The 19,910-nt window shown below is 53.7% G+C and overlaps 1 protein-coding gene across 1 annotated transcript in view; it reads left to right on the top strand.

Moving 5' to 3' along the window:
• The window catches only part of IUM83_19497 (Projectin/twitchin), a gene marked incomplete at both ends in the record, with an annotated part of 31,946 nt that extends 12,959 nt beyond the window's left edge, over positions 1-18,987 (top strand). Inside the window, 4 exons of the mRNA XM_067944549.1 lie at positions 1,122-3,565; positions 3,667-4,850; positions 12,701-15,340; positions 18,972-18,987. Of these exons, the coding sequence (XP_067797768.1) occupies positions 1,122-3,565; positions 3,667-4,850; positions 12,701-15,340; positions 18,972-18,987 (6,284 nt within the window). The remainder of the gene's footprint in view (positions 1-1,121; positions 3,566-3,666; positions 4,851-12,700; positions 15,341-18,971) is intronic.
• Positions 18,988-19,910: the final 923 nt, after the last annotated feature.

Below are 19,910 nucleotides of genomic sequence, written 5' to 3' on the forward strand. Positions count from 1 at the left end.
GCAGGATTCCACGGGCTACTACAAAATTTCGTTCAACAACCAAGACTCGGGCTGCATCAAATGGGGAGCCCCTGCCAGCGATGTGGAATCAGCGCTGGAAAATGCGCTGAATATGGGGAGTGTGATTGTATCGAGAAGTGGAAACGGAACGTCACAGACTGAAATTCAGCGAATTCGAGTGACCGCGAATGCCGAGGTTACGGGGGCGAACAATGTGTTTCAAATCCAGTTTACATTGAATGGGCAGACTTCTGCTACAAATTGCTTACCCTATGGCATACTGGCAGAGGATCTAGAGGCAGCTCTCAATGGACTGGCAAATGTTGGCGTTGCGAACAATATTGACCACATTAACGTGACTAGGGCAGGGGACGGCCAAGAGGCTTGGGGCTATGGATACGAATACCTCGTTCATTTTCAAGGGCCGATCAACGGCGGCTTTAGTCGTGTTCTAGGAGATGTACCACAACTGGTAATTGGCAACGTTGGCACAGGAGCCTGTGCGTCCGGCGCGATTGCTGGAATTTACCCTGCCATAATGGTGGAAACAGTTCGGCAAGGGTATTCGGGATATACTTACGATATCTTCTTCCTCGACTACAAAGCTGCGCCGGTCGTGAGTCTGGTGTCGTTAAAGAACGGAGACAAAGACAATGTTTGTCTCGTAGGGTGGAACTCGGTAGGGGGGAGCGTTAGGAAGGTCTCCGCAGAAATGGTCGAGGCTGGTGGTAGCAGCGAAGTACAGGTTCTTACAGTCATTGACACCACTGTTACGGGAGCCTACAAGATAACTTACGGGGCACAGTCATCGAGCTGTCTTCGTTTTACCGCGACGCCAAATATCGTCGCGGCTGCTCTAGTAACTCTTACGGCAGGAGCAACCGGCGATGTGTTGGTTTCTGGTGATTTCAATTTTCTGCAATACCCGAAGGGATACATCTACACCATTACGTTTGTTGGCGACCTCGTGACCGGTAACCTGCCAATGCTCGGTGTTGTGCAAACAAGTGATACGTCGTGTGCGACTACCATCGCGACAACCAATCTCGTGGTTAGCGTCGCAGTCAATGGCGGTGCTTCGACTGGAGACTTTGCTCTGACAAGTGTGTACGATGGTGAAGATCCGGGCACTCCGCACGTTGCGTACGCCGTCTCCCAGCAATTCAGCGTCATGGAGGAGCAGTTTGAGATCCAGCAGCTCATCATCTCGAACCCGAGTAACAACATCGCGTCCAACGCAGAGTACACGCTGACATTGTTGGGAACGAATACCAATCTGATTCCGTGGGATGCCAGTGAAAGTGCTCTTCAGACGGAGCTGATCAGTACCGTGCAGACAGCGCTGGGTATCACTGTTGTAGTGGGCGCTAGTGACATCATAGTAACGAGAAGGACCAATGCAGATGCGGCTCCACATGGATTCGTCTACACGATTTACTTCAGCGGACCAACGGTGGCTGGTAACGTCGGCGCTATGCAGGTGGGCGCAGCAACGACGCCAAACATTGGTGCTACAAATGTTCTGGTGTCAACAATTCGAAATGGCGTCGGTGGTGTTTCCGCCTTAACTACGACTTCAATTCCACTCGCTTTGCCGGACGATTCTACCACAGCTTCATCATATCTGTCAAGCTCTGGACAGCAACAACTGGAGGTTTACAAAGTGAACGGATTCCTGTGGACGATCAAATTCAAGTCCTCCTTAGGGAATATACCGAAACTCGGTCAACAAACCACGGCATTATCCGGAGGAACGATGACAATTCAAGACGACTTCGTCCAAGGATCTGCATCGAACTCGTACGTGATGTCCAACCTCCTCTCTGGAATCAACTACTACGCTCACGTAGCGGCTTGGACCGATATCGGCGTTGGCACGTTCACACCTTCTGCCTTCGCGATCCCAAGCAGTGCAGCTACTGGGGTGCAGAACCTCGCGTCTGGATACGCTCTGTACCAGCGAGAAGTCCAAGAAGTGAGGCTGGCAGCTTCGCACATCACCGAAATCCAGGAGATCGCTACGCAAGCAGCGAGTATTCCAGAGGTGCAAACTCTGCAGACTTCTGTCTTACCCGCTTCTTGTCCTGGGGGAAACTGCATTCGAGGAAACCTCGCCTTCCGTGTTCCAACCGTACAGACCGTGCGTATATGGGCGACAGCGCCGATCACTACAGGAAGCTACACCTTGTTTTTCCAGAGAAACGTGGCTAGTGGAACTGGTACATTCACGCTGCTGGGGACCAAGACTGGAGCTATCCCCTACAACGCTGACGCTGCTGCGGTTACGACTGCACTAACTTCGGTAGCTAATCCAGCTGTGACGACATCGGACATCATTGTCACCCGGGACGGTGATGGATCTGTGGACTACCAGTACGGATTCATATTCCAGATCACATTTGTTGGGAACAATGTTGCCGGCGAGACTTTGCCAATTGTGTGCGGAGACAATTCCATGGCAGGAACTGTGGGTGTCTCTGGACACTGCGACGTGAGCATGAACACAGACACAGCCATGGGGACGGATACCGCCGTGCAGCAGGTAATTGTGAAGGCAAGCAAGCCCTTGGTGGTGGGATCGTACCAACTGCAATTCACATATCTGGGAGCGGGACAAGTATCTGGATGCATTGCTTTTGACGCATCCGCGGATGATATGGACGCTGCGCTTGAAGCCATGCCGAATATCGACAGTGTGTTTGTTACTCGTGAGGATTACACGGATAACACCGCGAATGGCTTCCTGTACAAAATCTTCTTCCATGGTAACGGTGTCTACGGAGACATACCGGTGCTTCAGTGGACAAATTCACTGTGCCCACCATTTCAGACACAGGAGCAGAACGCACTTACCGCGGTGGGCGTAAACGGTCTGGTTGTTATTTCCATGCTGGATTATGGTGGCTTCAATGCGGCCAATACATTTGTCGATGCTTCGATGGCCACGGCAGCTCAGCTTACGACAGATCTCGATCGACTCCCAGTGTTTGGGGATGTTCTCGTGTCACAATCCATTGCGGACGAACAGGGTGGATTTATTTGGACGGTAGCGTTTTCCGACTCCGAAGGGAATTTACCGCAGTTTATCTGTGCAGTGGACGCAACATTTGCCGCAGTTACCAATGCAGCCTGCACAACGGATACACTCACGGACGGCAATGTTCTAAGTGGAAGCTTTCTGATTGAATCCTCCTCTCCGATCCCTTTTAACGCTGATGCACCGACACTAAAATCGGCATTGGAAGCGATGGCCTGGGTTGGGACAGTGCAAGTGAAGCAGTCGGCTCCGTCCCCACAGTTTGGTTACACCTGGACGATCACGTTCCTAGACTACAACGGCGACGTACCCACTTTGCGAGTTACGAGTTCTCTAGTGGGAACGGGTAGTCAAATCTCGGTACAGGAAGTGAGGAAGGGGAACGCGCTAGGTGGGACGTTCACGCTCGCTTACGCCAGCTCTGTGACGGATCCAATAAACTTCAATGCAGCAGAGATGGCTGCGACGGCGAGTCCGGACGGTTCGTCCATGCAAGAGAAGCTCGAGGCGCTGGATGTTGTTGGCCAAGTCAGTGTTCAGCGTTCGGACCCCGACGAAGAAGGGGGTACAGCTGGGTCGTGACGTTCATGGATAACCTCTTGAATTCCGGAGACCTGCCGTTGCTACAGGGGAACGCTAGTTCCTTAACAGGCGTCGGTGCGGTCGTGTTCACCAAGGAAATGACGAAAGGATCCAACGCGGTGGGCGATCAGCTGTGGCTGTCGTTCGATCCGCCAGCGACGGACAACGGCAGTCCCATCACCAAGTACCAGGTGCGGTGGGATACCTCTGCGCAATTCACAGCGAATCCCGCGGACGTCTTCATCACGGACGCGGACATTTTGTACCGGACGCAGCGCATCACGACGGGGGCCCCCAGTCTGGCGTGGTCCAACAACATGATCCAGTCTCCGGTGTCTGAAATCCAAATGCTCACTATTCTCGCAGTGGGGACTTTCACCCTCGAATTCCGCGGCATGGCAACCGCGACACTCACCGCAGGAGCAACGGCCCAAACGGTGGGCGCCACATCGATAGCCAACCTCGTCGCAGCTCTGGAGGCGCTCTCCAGTGTCGGATCGGTTGTCGTTTCCTCGGCTGCTACTGCACTAGCAGTGAACGCTGAGTTTCTGATCACGTTCACGACAGAGCCCGGCGATCTGCCACCACTACAGCCATCTGATGCAACCGTTGCATCGGTCGTGGAGGTTCAAGCAGGGACAACCAACTTCCGCAAAGAGGTGATGGTGTTCTCGTGCCAGGCGACTACGGGCCAGGTGCAGTTTACGTATAACGGAGCGAGCGCTAGTCCGAACTACAATGCTTTTTTGACTGACGTCGAGACGAGTCTACTCACGCTCTTCGGTGTCGAAGCCGAAAGCCTCAGCGTGTCGAGCGCGTCAAGCGTGCCGGCGCAGTCGGTGTTGTGCACCACAACCAATCCGGCAGACATCACGATCAGCTTCGACCGTGTGTACGGAGACATCAGCATGACCGTCGTCGCTACGGACCCCAACGCTGTCATTACGCCCAATACAGACGCGTCCATCAACGGCGTGTACAACGACAACCCCGCACTCACCATGAGTGGCACGTTCCAGGTGGGCTACCAGGGCCAGTACACACGTCCGCTGAACGCTGAGTCCAGTGCGGACCAGCTTCGGTACGCGCTGGAGGACCTCGACACCATCCAAACGGTTGGTGTGGCCCAAGAACAGTCGTATCAACCGCTAGAGGGCAAGGTGGATGTGACGGAGGGCGAGATTTTCGTGACGTGTTCGGCTGGCGAGACGTGCAACTTCTACGCTGCTGCGTACGGGCTGCCGGGGTATCCGATCCGCATCGGCGGTGACTGGTACACAATTCGCACAGACTTGGTTTCTCCGGGGCTGTCGAGCACTCAGCTGTACCTGGGAGACTTGAATGGACGTGAAGTCGGGTATCTAGGACCTACGCAAACAGCGGTGACGGTGTATGAGTGGACAAAGGGCTACGTGTGGACTGTGGACCTGCTGAGCGTGTCGTTCCCGCTCAGTTACATTCGAGCTAAGGTACCGAGACTGTTCCCGGAAGATGCAACCGTGCAAATATTCGGTAGTGCTTGCGATCAATGCTACTACTTACCGACGCAGACAACCAAGAAGCTCACTATGGGTCAGCAGTACTACATCGAAGCCTACGCCTACAACGACAACGGCAAAGGAGCAGTGCCAGTAGACGGTTCAGTTACCGCTACGCCAAGCCAAGTGCCTGCCGCTCCGTCAAATGTGAACCTTGCTGTTGTATCCGGAAAAGAGATCGAGGTATTTTTCTCTCCGCCGCCTCTGGCCACCACGAACGTGAACCCGAACTTCAACAACGACATCTCGTCCTACATCGTGCAGTGGGATACCACGAACACGTTCAAGCATGGACGTCTAATTTGTGCGAATTGTGCGACGAGTCTCAACGTGAACACATTGCTGGTCTCGACATCGCTCATGAATTTAGTCATGCAGAATACCAAGTTCACCGTCGCGGATGGTACTTGTGTGCTGACCGTCAACACACGCGACCCGACCACGGTGCAAGTCTTCGCCAACCATGGCTGCCCCAACTTCAACGGGCAGACGTACTCACTGTACTACTACACGTATCCTCCGAGTATCCTCTCCGGCTCGTCGATTCAAGGCTCGCCGCCATTCCGCTACGTGATTTCAGGCCTTACGGTGTCGACGACATACTACGTGAGAGTAGCGGCTGTCAATTCGGTACCAGTACAACAGATTGCGTTGAATGGGGAGCCTCCTGACAACCGCAAATGGAGTTACTATCTTACTGCGACGACGGCGGATCGGGTACCGGATCCTCCGTTGTCGGTCTACCTCAACCCGTATTCGTCTACGATCCTCGAGCTCCAGATCCAGCCATCGACTCGCGATGGGCAGGGGACGAACGGTGTTGGGATCACTGGTTTTTGGATCGACGTCGATACCGTATCGACCTTTGATTCGGCGTCAAAACCAGCTCCGGTTGAAGTTCCCAGCACAAGTTTGTTGATACCGGAGCTCTACGCTGGAGGGCCTCGGATCTACTACCTGACGGGGCTTACAACCGGCACGCGCTATTACGCGCAGGTGAAGACCATCAACTCGATAGGTTATAGTCGGGCTACCATCGCACCAGCTCCTCAAACACCGACCAAACATCCGAGTGGACCAGTCAATGTCAAGGTTAGTACGTTGACGGCATCGCCGACGCCTATTACCTCAGCGACGGTATGGTGGCAGCCTCCTCCAGACAATAGCGGGCTCTCGCTGACAGGCTACAAGGTTGAATGGTGGCGGTTGGCCTCCCGTCCAGAGATTCAAACCGTCGAGTTGAAGTGGACGACGCCACCGACCGCAGCTCCATTTACTCTTTCGTTCGGTGGATTGACGACGCCGGCGCTTCCGATGGATATCTCGGCTGCTAATCTGCGTTTTGCTCTGATGAGTCTGGCGTCAGTCACTAGTATTCCAATAGGGCAAGTCACGGTGACGCGGTCCGCGGTGAATGTGGTGCAAGGGTACCAGTGGAGCGTGACGTTCGATAACACCAATGTGAACGCAGGCAATCAACCGCTGCTCCAGTTCAGCCAAGACCCCACAGCAATTGCTGGGGGAGCGGGTATTGTCGGCCGAACGTTTGAGGTGCAGTCGGGCATCGCTCTGCCCGCCGGAAATGCATTCCCAGGGAAGCAGGAAGTGCAGGTTCTGGTGACGTATCATGCTACCACAACGGTAGGCGGGTACTTCCGATTGAGCTACAAGGGGTCCGCGTGGACAAACTTCTTGCCTGCAACTGTGAGTGCTGCGAATCTCAAGTCAGCGCTGGAAGCACTGCCTACAATCGGCGTGGTGTCGGTGAATTCTGAGACGATGTTGCTGAGCGGAGCGGCGTGGTCGATCGGAAGCGTGTGGACCATCACATTCCAGTCGAACGTGGGGAATCTGGCACCGCTTATCGTAGATACATCGATGATCACCCCAACAACTGCTTACGTTTTGATCAAGGATGGTGACAACGCTGTGGATACGACAGGATTGCTTTGCCTACCTGACGGTACGAGTGGATGCCCGGGTTCATGGCCTGCAGGTATCAAGAACCTTAAACAGCAGGCTGCACCACTCAAGAGCATCGCGCAACTCGCTACTGTTGGTGAAGCAGCCGTGGATTACGGATACTATGAGACGCTGGATGGCAGTACATTGACCTACACCATTTCAGGCCTGACGCCGGGACTTTCCTACCAAGTATCGGTTGCAGCAAAGAACCCAAAAGGCTACGGGCACCGCACGCTCTCGTCGCCTGCAGCTGTGACGCCACCACTGCAGGTTCCAGGGCCTCCGGTTAATGTGAGCGTTGACGTGAATCCTGGAGTTTCTACGCAGTTGGTGGCGACATGGGCAGCTCCTGCTAGTGACGGCGGCAGTCCTGTTTGGATGTACCGGGTGGAGTACGATGCATCCTCTTTGTTCACAGATCGTGGTCAACAGGATCAATGGTGTCCTGTTGCCCCAACGCCAGCGGTTTGGACTGTCCAGACGATAAGGACGAGTGCTCCAGCGACCAGTCCGATAGCGAGTGGCTACTTCAAACTAGAATTGACGCGGAATAATATCGTGGAGTTGTCGGATCCGATCCCGTGGAATGCCGTGGCTGAAGCAAGCAACGAAGCGAGTAGCGTGACTTCATCCAGCTCCGGGGTCTTCTGCACAACGGCGAGTGCACAATGTACAAGCAGCAACGTGGCCCCTTTCGGTCAACTCGAGACCTCAGGGTCGATGGAGTCTAAACTGGAACAGTTTTCGCAGCTGACGAATGGAGTCGACGTGACGCGAAGCGCGATGGCGGCCGACGGTGGGTATACCTGGACAATCACATTCCTCGACGGTGGAAACGATTTCTCCCTGGTGGCAAGAGCCAACAATCTCGCATGTACTGGTACGAATTGTGCCGGCACGTACAATATTTTGTACGCGCAAGTGAGGCCTGGCGTCATGCCCCCCGCTTGCACTGGAAGCCAGGTGATTCCGAACTCAGGTGCGTTGAACAACGGAGAATTGTACTACGTTCGCGTATTTGCCTACAACCAGATTGGCTTTGGGAATCCTCAGCTGGCTGCAGCACCGCAAAAACCAATGGTAGTTCCCGGAGCACCAACCGGTGTAACCCTTGCCGTTTTGACGGTATCTGAGTTGGTCGTGTTGTTCAACCCACCCGACGATAATGGAGGCGATACGGTCACAGGCTACGAAGTGCAGTGGGCAACAGATAGTGTGTTCACGTCTCCGAGCTCGACGACTGTACAATTGACCACGGGTATGAGCTCCCCATACAAGCGGATCATTTCGGCGTTGACGAAGGGCACTAGCTACTACGTCCGCGTCAGCGCTCGAAACTCTCAAGGTCTTGGGCAGTTCCAAGTCTCGTCGCCAGTATCGCAGCAGCCGTACACGACCCCGAGTTCTCCGACTCAAGTGGTGCTGGGCATCACGAGCTCGACCATGCTAACGGTGGGGTGGGCCCCGCCTACGGACGACGGAGGTGACGCAATATCTGGTTACGTGGTGCAATGGGACGTGGCCGCCACGTTCGACTCATTAGCAACAGCGGGGAGCACCACGGCGGTCATTAACGACGCAACGCAGCGGTCGTACACCATCACGCTGCTGACGCCTGGCACGCGCTACTACGTGCGTGTATTTGCTCAAAATCTCGCAGGTAAAGGCACTCCACAGACATCAGCGCCTGCTTCAATGGTACCAGCTACAACTCGCCCGGGCAAGCCAAATTCTTTAGCTGTTGCTGCTACTGTTACTGCTGGTCAGTTGCAAGTGGTATGGCAGCCCCCGCGCGTCCCTGCCCATGGAATTCCGTGCGCCGGAACGATGCAAGCGCCTCAAAGCTGTCCCATTCTCGGTGGACTAGACATGGTCTACGGTGGTGTGAGTCTCGAGAGTTACCTTGTGCAGTATGCAGTCTCGAGTGATTTTTCTTTGGCCACGGAGGTCGATGTCACCACGACGTCGGCGATGATCTCGGGGCTGACAAGTGCACAGCCGTACTACGTACGCGTGTTGACGGTGAATAGTCAAGGACTCAACAGCGACTTCTGCACGCGCGCGAATGCTCAAAGCTTGTTGTGTCCAGACCACCTAGTGCTGGAAGATGGCAGTGTGGTCACGGGAGACTTTGTGTTTGCTGCGCCGCAGTAGGAGCTTTGTTTGTTTGGAGGTAATACACGTAGCACTTTCTGGATAGTGATAACGCGCACTCGTCCTCAAGAAGAATTTGCTTTTGCCGCGTGGTAATTTACATCCTGACAGGACGTCCGTTGTGTCGAAGTGTCCTCCCAGGACGAAGCTATCGATAAAGTCTTCGTCAGGTTGCGTCGGTTTGCGTGTCGGCGTTATGCTCCGCCGTCGATGTGGAGCCCAGCGCCTGGATTTTACTCTACAGGTTCAAAGTGACAAAAACGTACCCCACTGAAAAATGAAAATGGATTTTACTCTCGGCAACAGGCCTACCGATATCGAGTGGCACAAGGAGATTGAACTCACGGCGACGGCGACGGAGATCTCGACGGCGCTGAGGTGGAGGCCAGCTGCGTCGCCAGCGTGTCCACTACGCTATGATTGTTCGCATGGATTCAAACGCATGCAGGGCGGCTCCAACCGTTGGCGATGACAACGTTGCGCAACAGCAGGTTATACAGTTCATCATCATCGAACATGGAAAATGTTCTATGTACAGTATTCAACTTCTGGACTGATCATCCTCGTGCATGAGATATAGGTACGCCGTGTTTATGCTAGATTACTTTTTATGGAGCGGGTAGACATACAATGAATGATGAACTACCCGGGGTAGTTCATCATTGTCATGTTTCCCGCTTCTGCGTTACCATACGGTAACCCGATCGAAATTCCTTCATGAGTAATCTCAGCGCATATCAATGTCCTTGGTTGCCCGACACGCCAATATGCTACAGCGCATAGCAAACTTCATCACTGTACAATTGGGCGTGAAGTTTACACTCAGCACCTCGCAAACCGTTGGCTGTTGATAGTACAGGACCCATATATCACTATGGAGACACCGCGCCCGCAGTACGATCTTGTTGGCTCACCCACGTGTTCCGTCTCGCCACAGCCAACCAGTCAGGCTACTGTATTTGAGGCTGAAAAATTTCTATCCCCGACCACGTGGACTTGAAAGGATAATTTGCAGATGCTGTCATCCTACAAAGAACGAAAAGATGCTTAGCCACCATTTGGAGTTTCGATTTAAAGTTGACCAATCAAAATGCGTACATAACCGGACATCAGAAATGTAAAAGTTAAAAACACTCGCAGAAAACTAAAACAACTCTAATTCGATTGTTTTTACACGAACTTCCCGACAATATACAATATGTTAAAATTGAAAAAAATGTTGAGGTCAAATACAACCCGGAATTTCGGAGGTCGGAAATGGAGATATTTTTCCCCGACCGATGTAACTTTACAAGTTCCTTCGATTCATAAGGTTACATTGCGATTCGTACTCCAGTTCGTTAGCCTTTTTCTGTTTACCGTGGTCTCAAATTATCATTAAAAATGTGTCGATTAAAGAGGTCCCTAGTATGAGCACCCCCCCCCCCCCCCTACTATTTATGTCCCATCAAATCAGAATTTGAAATTTTCTGAATTGGGGAGTCCACATCTAATTACCTCCCAAATTAAAGTTTGTACCCTACTGGGGGTCTCCATATTTACAGTAAACTACTAGTGTTAGGGTTTGCAAGATTGACCCGATTTTAGTAGAGTTTCAGATTGTTTTCAGCCTGGAGTGATTATCTCAAACAATCAGTTCTAACTTCGTTCAGACAGAAATAAAGTATATTAGTGCGCAATAAACGTAAATATTGACGAGTGTATTGCAGGAATCCCGACGACAACGACAAAAATCATGGGTTATACTGTAATCACATTGAAGCCTTCCAATCGATAAATCCTATCTCTTATCCTAACGTTGCCCCAGATGGTGCTGTTTGCGCTGCAAAGCAAAGCTCGATGATAGCGTAAGTACAAGTAGCGACGCTGTGCCAATGACCGAGTGTTTCAGCGTGTTGGCAGCGCTTTCTCATTTGGAAAGAGAAAGAGAAGTTACGACTCATTCTCGATTTTCCATCCGGACCCCGACAAGCCCAGGGGTACGACGATGAAGTTCTTCTTCCAGGCACTTGCAATGGTCGCGCTATTGACAAGCGGGGCTGCTGCGGATGGGGGTAAACGCTGGGGATGAAGAAAGCGGGATCATCGTCAGCCAGACCTTCGGCGAATCGCTCGGCACGATGTTTACGGATACAACCTTTACAACGCCCGGAGAAATCGTGCACTCCATCACGATCCGCTCCGGCGTGGATGTGAATGGCGTCGGCATCGACGCAAGTCCCCACTGGGGGCCAAGGGTCAATACGTTCCACGGTGGCAACATCGGTACCCCGAAGACGCTCACTCTGAACTCTGGTGAGCGCTTCAACTGCTTGGAGGCCCACTGGGGTACGTACCATGATCACACGCGCATCATGTACATCAAGATTACCACCACGTCGGGCAGGGTGCTCGAGGGCGGTACCCGCACGGCCCAGACCGGAAAGATTTGCGCTCCCACCGGCTTCCAGCTGGGCGGTTTCGTTGGGTACGCAGGCGTGGAGCTCAACGAGGTGGGTGTCGTGTGGACCAACAACAAGATCATGAGCTAGATCTGGGAGAGAACCATTCATTCCCTGATGCATTGTCAAGTCGACGATACGCGGCAACCGATTTAATGTAGCCACCTAATCAACATCGTTTACCCTTTTTGCTACTGGTGGTATTGTGGTGTTTGCGACGATCTACGGCGTGTACTACTAGAGTAACATGGTTATGGTGAGCCTCACCCTTCTCGACATCATCATGTTTGCCAGATTTTCGAAGAGACCAGAGTCAGCATGCACTCATTGTCGAGCAGATCCGAGCTACAGTGGTGTGCAACCAACGGACGATTCTACCACAGCTTCGCCATATCTGTCAAGCTCTGGGCAGCAACAACCGGAGGCTTTTATAAAGTGAACGGATTCCGGTGGACGATCAAATTTAAATCCTCCTTAGGGAATATACCGAAACTCGGCCAACAAACCACGGCATTACCCGGAGGAACGATGACAATTCAAGACGACTTCGTCCAAGGATCTGCATCGAACTCGTACGTGATGTCCAACCTCCTCTCTGGAATCAACTACTACGCTCACGTAGCGGCTTGGACCGATATCGGCGTTGGCACGTTCACACCTTCTGCCTTCGCGATCCCAAGCAGTGCAGCTACTGGGGTGCAGAACCTCGCGTCTGGATACGCTCTGTACCAGCGAGAAGTCCAAGAAGTGAGGCTGGCAGCTTCGCACATCACCGAAATCCAGGAGATCGCTACGCAAGCAGCGAGTATTCCAGAGGTGCAAACTCTGCAGACTTCTGTCTTACCCGCTTCTTGTCCTGGGGGAAACTGCATTCGAGGAAACCTCGCCTTCCGTGTTCCAACCGTACAGACCGTGCGTATATGGGCGACAGCGCCGATCACTACAGGAAGCTACACCTTGTTTTTCCAGAGAAACGTGGCTAGTGGAACTGGTACATTCACGCTGCTGGGGACCAAGACTGGAGCTATCCCCTACAACGCTGACGCTGCTGCGGTTACGACTGCACTAACTTCGGTAGCTAATCCAGCTGTGACGACATCGGACATCATTGTCACCCGGGACGGTGATGGATCTGTGGACTACCAGTACGGATTCATATTCCAGATCACATTTGTTGGGAACAATGTTGCCGGCGAGACTTTGCCAATTGTGTGCGGAGACAATTCCATGGCAGGAACTGTGGGTATCTCTGGACACTGCGACGTGAGCATGAACACAGACACAGCCATGGGGACGGATACCGCCGTGCAGCAGGTAATTGTGAAGGCAAGCAAACCCTTGGTGGTGGGATCGTACCAACTGCAATTCACATATCTGGGAGCGGGACAAGTATCTGGATGCATTGCTTTTGACGCATCCGCGGATGATATGGACGCTGCGCTTGAAGCCATGCCGAATATCGACAGTGTGTTTGTTACTCGTGAGGATTACACGGATAACACCGCGAATGGCTTCCTGTACAAAATCTTCTTCCATGGTAACGGTGTCTACGGAGACATACCGGTGCTTCAGTGGACAAATTCACTGTGCCCACCATTTCAGACACAGGAGCAGAACGCACTTACCGCGGTGGGCGTAAACGGTCTGGTTGTTATTTCCATGCTGGATTATGGTGGCTTCAATGCGGCCAATACATTTGTCGATGCTTCGATGGCCACGGCAGCTCAGCTTACGACAGATCTCGATCGACTCCCAGTGTTTGGGGATGTTCTCGTGTCACAATCCATTGCGGACGAACAGGGTGGATTTATTTGGACGGTAGCGTTTTCCGACTCCGAAGGGAATTTACCGCAGTTTATCTGTGCAGTGGACGCAACATTTGCCGCAGTTACCAATGCAGCCTGCACAACGGATACACTCACGGACGGCAATGTTCTAAGTGGAAGCTTTCTGATTGAATCCTCCTCTCCGATCCCTTTTAACGCTGATGCACCGACACTAAAATCGGCATTGGAAGCGATGGCCTGGGTTGGGACAGTGCAAGTGAAGCAGTCGGCTCCGTCCCCACAGTTTGGTTACACCTGGACGATCACGTTCCTAGACTACAACGGCGACGTACCCACTTTGCGAGTTACGAGTTCTCTAGTGGGAACGGGTAGTCAAATCTCGGTACAGGAAGTGAGGAAGGGGAACGCGCTAGGTGGGACGTTCACGCTCGCTTACGCCAGCTCTGTGACGGATCCAATAAACTTCAATGCAGCAGAGATGGCTGCGACGGCGAGTCCGGACGGTTCGTCCATGCAAGAGAAGCTCGAGGCGCTGGATGTTGTTGGCCAAGTCAGTGTTCAGCGTTCGGACCCCGACGAAGAAGGGGGGTACAGCTGGGTCGTGACGTTCATGGATAACCTCTTGAATTCCGGAGACCTGCCGTTGCTACAGGGGAACGCTAGTTCCTTAACAGGCGTCGGTGCGGTCGTGTTCACCAAGGAAATGACGAAAGGATCCAACGCGGTGGGCGATCAGCTGTGGCTGTCGTTCGATCCGCCAGCGACGGACAACGGCAGTCCCATCACCAAGTACCAGGTGCGGTGGGATACCTCTGCGCAATTCACAGCGAATCCCGCGGACGTCTTCATCACGGACGCGGACATTTTGTACCGGACGCAGCGCATCACGACGGGGGCCCCCAGTCTGGCGTGGTCCAACAACATGATCCAGTCTCCGGTGTCTGAAATCCAAATGCTCACTATTCTCGCAGTGGGGACTTTCACCCTCGAATTCCGCGGCATGGCAACCGCGACACTCACCGCAGGAGCAACGGCCCAAACGGTGGGCGCCACATCGATAGCCAACCTCGTCGCAGCTCTGGAGGCGCTCTCCAGTGTCGGATCGGTTGTCGTTTCCTCGGCTGCTACTGCACTAGCAGTGAACGCTGAGTTTCTGATCACGTTCACGACAGAGCCCGGCGATCTGCCACCACTACAGCCATCTGATGCAACCGTTGCATCGGTCGTGGAGGTTCAAGCAGGGACAACCAACTTCCGCAAAGAGGTGATGGTGTTCTCGTGCCAGGCGACTACGGGCCAGGTGCAGTTTACGTATAACGGAGCGAGCGCTAGTCCGAACTACAATGCTTTTTTGACTGACGTCGAGACGAGTCTACTCACGCTCTTCGGTGTCGAAGCCGAAAGCCTCAGCGTGTCGAGCGCGTCAAGCGTGCCGGCGCAGTCGGTGTTGTGCACCACAACCAATCCGGCAGACATCACGATCAGCTTCGACCGTGTGTACGGAGACATCAGCATGACCGTCGTCGCTACGGACCCCAACGCTGTCATTACGCCCAATACAGACGCGTCCATCAACGGCGTGTACAACGACAACCCCGCACTCACCATGAGTGGCACGTTCCAGGTGGGCTACCAGGGCCAGTACACACGTCCGCTGAACGCCGAGTCCAGTGCGGACCAGCTTCGGTACGCGCTGGAGGACCTCGACACCATCCAAACGGTTGGTGTGGCCCAAGAACAGTCGTATCAACCGCTAGAGGGCAAGGTGGATGTGACGGAGGGCGAGATTTTCGTGACGTGTTCGGCTGGCGAGACGTGCAACTTCTACGCTGCTGCGTACGGGCTGCCGGGGTATCCGATCCGCATCGGCGGTGACTGGTACACAATTCGCACAGACTTGGTTTCTCCGGGGCTGTCGAGCACTCAGCTGTACCTGGGAGACTTGAATGGACGTGAAGTCGGGTATCTAGGACCTACGCAAACAGCGGTGACGGTGTACGAATTGTTGAGGTTGCACTTCGCTGTCCGATCGACTGGATCCCTACCGCGAGGCAGACGGACTGCGCGTGCTGGCACGTGCCACCGGGGTCTGTGATTGAAGATGGGAAGATCTCGCAACCTGATTGGCTGGAATATCTCTGATACTGGAATGTGATTGGACGACAACTTCAATTTGGGTGCTTATGATTTGCATGTGTTGAGTCAACCGTTTTGAGCCGCAGCCGTGACTAGGCGGATCAGTCTTACGACTGGCAACTTCGTTTGGACCGCAGCCGAGATCGTTTGGACCACATCTACAAGCCTCACCTACTAGGGAACATTGCATACAGTAAGGACTGCTAGCTGGCAAACACACTAACCTAAATCGAGCTCACTTTCGGATTTCCTTCCAACTACTCACTCGACTACCAAGCCTCATTCGCACACTCTCAATTGGTTATGAGCCCAAGCTACGCGGACACCGTCAAGCTCGTGGAAGATAACTACTTCCACTGGGAGTTCAACATGCGGATGAAGCTCTCGCGCAAGGGACTGCTGCCCCACATCATCAAGGCAGAGTTCGACCCGGTGAGCAACGTCGGAGTGGCTCGTGGACTCCGGTGCCAGCTCGCACATGACCAGCGTCCGGGACAAGTTCGTGGCCATGAAGGAGCTCACGATGCCAGTCCGCATCACGATCGCGGATGGCACGAAGATCGACGCAGTTGCAAAGGGCACCGTCGGAATGAAGCTGATGGACGGAACGTCTGTCACGCTGTCGGATGTGCTATACATCCCTGAAGTTGATGGAAGCCTCATCTCGGTTGCGAAGCTGGCCGAGAAGGACGTCGTCGCGCAGGTCAGCAAGGACAAGTGTGTCTTTCGCTATGGCGATGCTACCGTCATGGAGGCCAAGCGTTTTGGAAACGTCTACAAGTTGAAGACGGTGGGGGGCGAGGTGTGTCGTGCGGCGACGGCATCTCGTAAGGAGCCATGGGCCGTTGTGCACGCCCGTCTCGGCCACATCCCGTTCAAACGTTACGAACAGCTGTTGACCATGGCAGACGGAGTGCCTTGCGTTTTGGATGGTGTCACAAGTGGTACCGTCTGCGCAGGCTGCTGCATGGGCAAGATGAGAGCGGACGATTATCCGCGACACCCGGAGAAGCTCGTCAAGAGTGCAGGCGTACTGAATCCGGTGCACACGGACGTGATGGGTCCGATGCAGACCAAGACACGCGGTGGCTGCACGTATGTGGTAACCTTCATTGATGACTACTCACGTCACGTGACCATCTACTTGATGAAGGCCAAATCGGAAGTGCTGCCGAAGTTCAAGATCTTCAAGGCAGCAATGGAGAACGCAACAGGCAAGGCGATCAAGCGCCTACGTTCTGACAATGGTGGCGAGTACACGGGCAAGCAGTTCAAGGCCTACCTCGACCGCAGTGGCATCAAGCATGAAAAGACGGTGCCATACACGCCTCAGCAGGATGGACTGGCTGAGCGCATGAACCGAAGTTTGGTGGAGATGGCGCGCTGTATGCTCAACCACGAAGCCATCGAGAAAAAGTGGTGGGCCGAAGCCGTAAACACGGCTGCGTGGATCATCAACCGGCTCCCCAACTCGGTGAACGTCAAGACGCCCTACGAAATTGTGCATGGAACCAAGCCGCAGCTCAAGTACATGAAAGTATTTGGTTCAGTTGGCTACGCGCACATTCCCGACGAGAAGCGCCGCAAGTTGGATGCTAAGGCCTTCAAGTGTCAATTCGTGGGCTACGAGGATGGTGTCAAGGGATACCGAGTTCTCAACGTGGCGACAGGAAAGGTGCAAATCGTGCGAACCGTGAAGTTCGTGGAAACAACAAGTCTGGATGACATGGTGGAGAAAATGGAGCTGGATGACGATGAAGTCAAGGTGGAGCAGCCCAGCCATGGTGGGTATCAACCGGACGAGTCAGGACAAGTCGTGCCAATGGATTCTGAAGTTGGGGACGTTATCCCACTTCAACGTGACATGGGCGTAAACGATGCGATCGTGCCATACGGATCGACACATCATATGATTACCCGATCGCGTGCTCGCCACATTGACGAGACAACGGATCCTGAAGAGGCAGGCGCTCGCAAGAAGCAAGTCGTGGCACCGTCGACTACTGGCACGAAGCGCCAGAAGATGATTCAAGGCAGAGTTCAGGTTAACGAGGACCAACATGCAATTGAAGGTGGCCAAGCAATGGCTGCAACGGAAGAGGTCCCGACGTCATATGAAGAAGCTATGGCGAGTGCGGACCAAGTGGAATGGAAGAGGGCTATGCAGAGCGAGTTGGAGATGCTCGTGGTTAACAAAATGTGGAAGCTGGTGCCGAGACCAGCTAACCAACGACCGATCGCCTGTCGTTGGGTATTCGCATTGAAACGCAACGAGAAGGGACAAGTCATTCGTCACAAGGCCCGTCTCGTAGCCAACGGTTACTCGCAACGTCACGGAGTGGACTATGAAGAGACGTACGCCCCGGTGGCTTACCTGAACTCGATTCGTGCCAAGTTGGCAAAGTGCGTCGCAGATGGATACGACATCGAGCAATGCGACGTCGACACCGCGTTCCTGTACGGCAGGCTAGAAGAAGATATCTACATGGCCTTGCCGGAGGGACTCCGAGACCTCTTGACACTTGCCGAAGAAGATGGTGAAGAGGACGTCGTCTGTATGTTGCTGCAAAGTTTGTACGGACTCAAACAGGCGTCACGAGTATGGAACGAAACGATTGACGCGCACCTCAAGGTGATGGGATTCAAGCCTGCTGACGCCGACCCGTGTGTGTACACAAGAGGGGATGGAGACGACCACTGCATTGTGTGTCTCTACGTGTACGACATGCTGATCGCATCGCGGGACAATGCGGTGATTACATCGGTGAAGGCTGGAATCGCGGAGAAGTTTCGAATCAAAGACCTCGGGCGCGCACGTTTCATTCTTGGAATTGAGATCGACTACAACATGGATCGCAAGACACTGAGGATCTCTCAACAAGCTTACACCGAGTCGATCATCAAGAAGTTTGGGCAAGAGAACGCGAAGCCGTGCACATCGCCTATGGAAGCTGGAGTTCATCTGACCAAGGCCGACGAACCGCAGGCGGAAGAAGAGAAGACCAAGATGAAGTCGAAGCCCTACCGATCGCTGGTGGGCAGCCTGATGTACCTGGCATGTGGAACACGACCTGACATTTCGGTCGCCGTTGCCAAGTTGAGTCGTTTCCTGGAGAACCCTGGCCAGAAGCACTGGGACGCCGGAATCAAGGTAGTGCGCTACCTACTGAAGACCAAGGACGTGGGCATCACGTACGATGGGTTATGTGGAACCGAGCTCGTCGCCTACTCGGATGCGGACTGGGCCGGCAGCCGCGACGACCGTCGTACCGTAAGCGGGACGATGTTAATGATGTGCGGTGCTCCTGTGGTGTGGCGTTCGACGTATCAGAAGACTGTCGCGTTAAGTTCTACAGAGGCCGAGTATATGGCTCTGAGCGAATGCGTGAAGGAGTGCGTCTGGATGCGCCGTCTATTGAAGGACATTGGCACTGAACAAGTGGGGGCTACGGTGATCTACGAAGACAACCAAGGCGCGATGGCACTGGCGAAGAATGTTGGATACCAAGCTCGCACGAAGCACATCGACATACGCTACCACTTCATTCGCGAGAAGGTGGTGAGCAACAAAGTCGCGCTGGAGTATGTGAAGACCAAGAACCAGCTCGCTGACTTCATGACAAAGGGTCTATCGTCGAAGACGCTCCGCTACTTAATGATGTGTAGTAACGTTGGACCCAAGCTCGAGACATCGAATTGAGTGGGGGTGTTGAGGTTGCACTTCGCTGTCCGATCGACTGGATCCCTACCGCGAGGCAGACGGACTGCGCGTGCTGGCACGTGCCACCGGGGTCTGTGATTGAAGATGGGAAGATCTCGCAACCTGATTGGCTGGAATATCTCTGATACTGGAATGTGATTGGACGACAACTTCAATTTGGGTGCTTATGATTTGCATGTGTTGAGTCAACCGTTTTGAGCCGCAGCCGTGACTAGGCGGATCAGTCTTACGACTGGCAACTTCGTTTGGACCGCAGCCGAGATCGTTTGGACCACATCTACAAGCCTCACCTACTAGGGAACATTGCATACAGTAAGGACTGCTAGCTGGCAAACACACTAACCTAAATCGAGCTCACTTTCGGATTTCCTTCCAACTACTCACTCGACTACCAAGCCTCATTCGCACACTCTCAATTCGAATGGACGAAGGGCTACGTGTGGACTGTGGACTTGCTGAGCGTGTCGTCTCCGCTCAGTTACATTCGAGCTAAGGTACCGAGACTGTTCCCGGAAGATGCAACCGTGCAAATATTCGGTAGTGCTTGCG

This window comes from Phytophthora cinnamomi, assembly GCF_018691715.1.
Source record: "Phytophthora cinnamomi strain GKB4 chromosome Unknown Contig13, whole genome shotgun sequence".
Taxonomy (NCBI): domain Eukaryota; phylum Oomycota; class Peronosporomycetes; order Peronosporales; family Peronosporaceae; genus Phytophthora; species Phytophthora cinnamomi.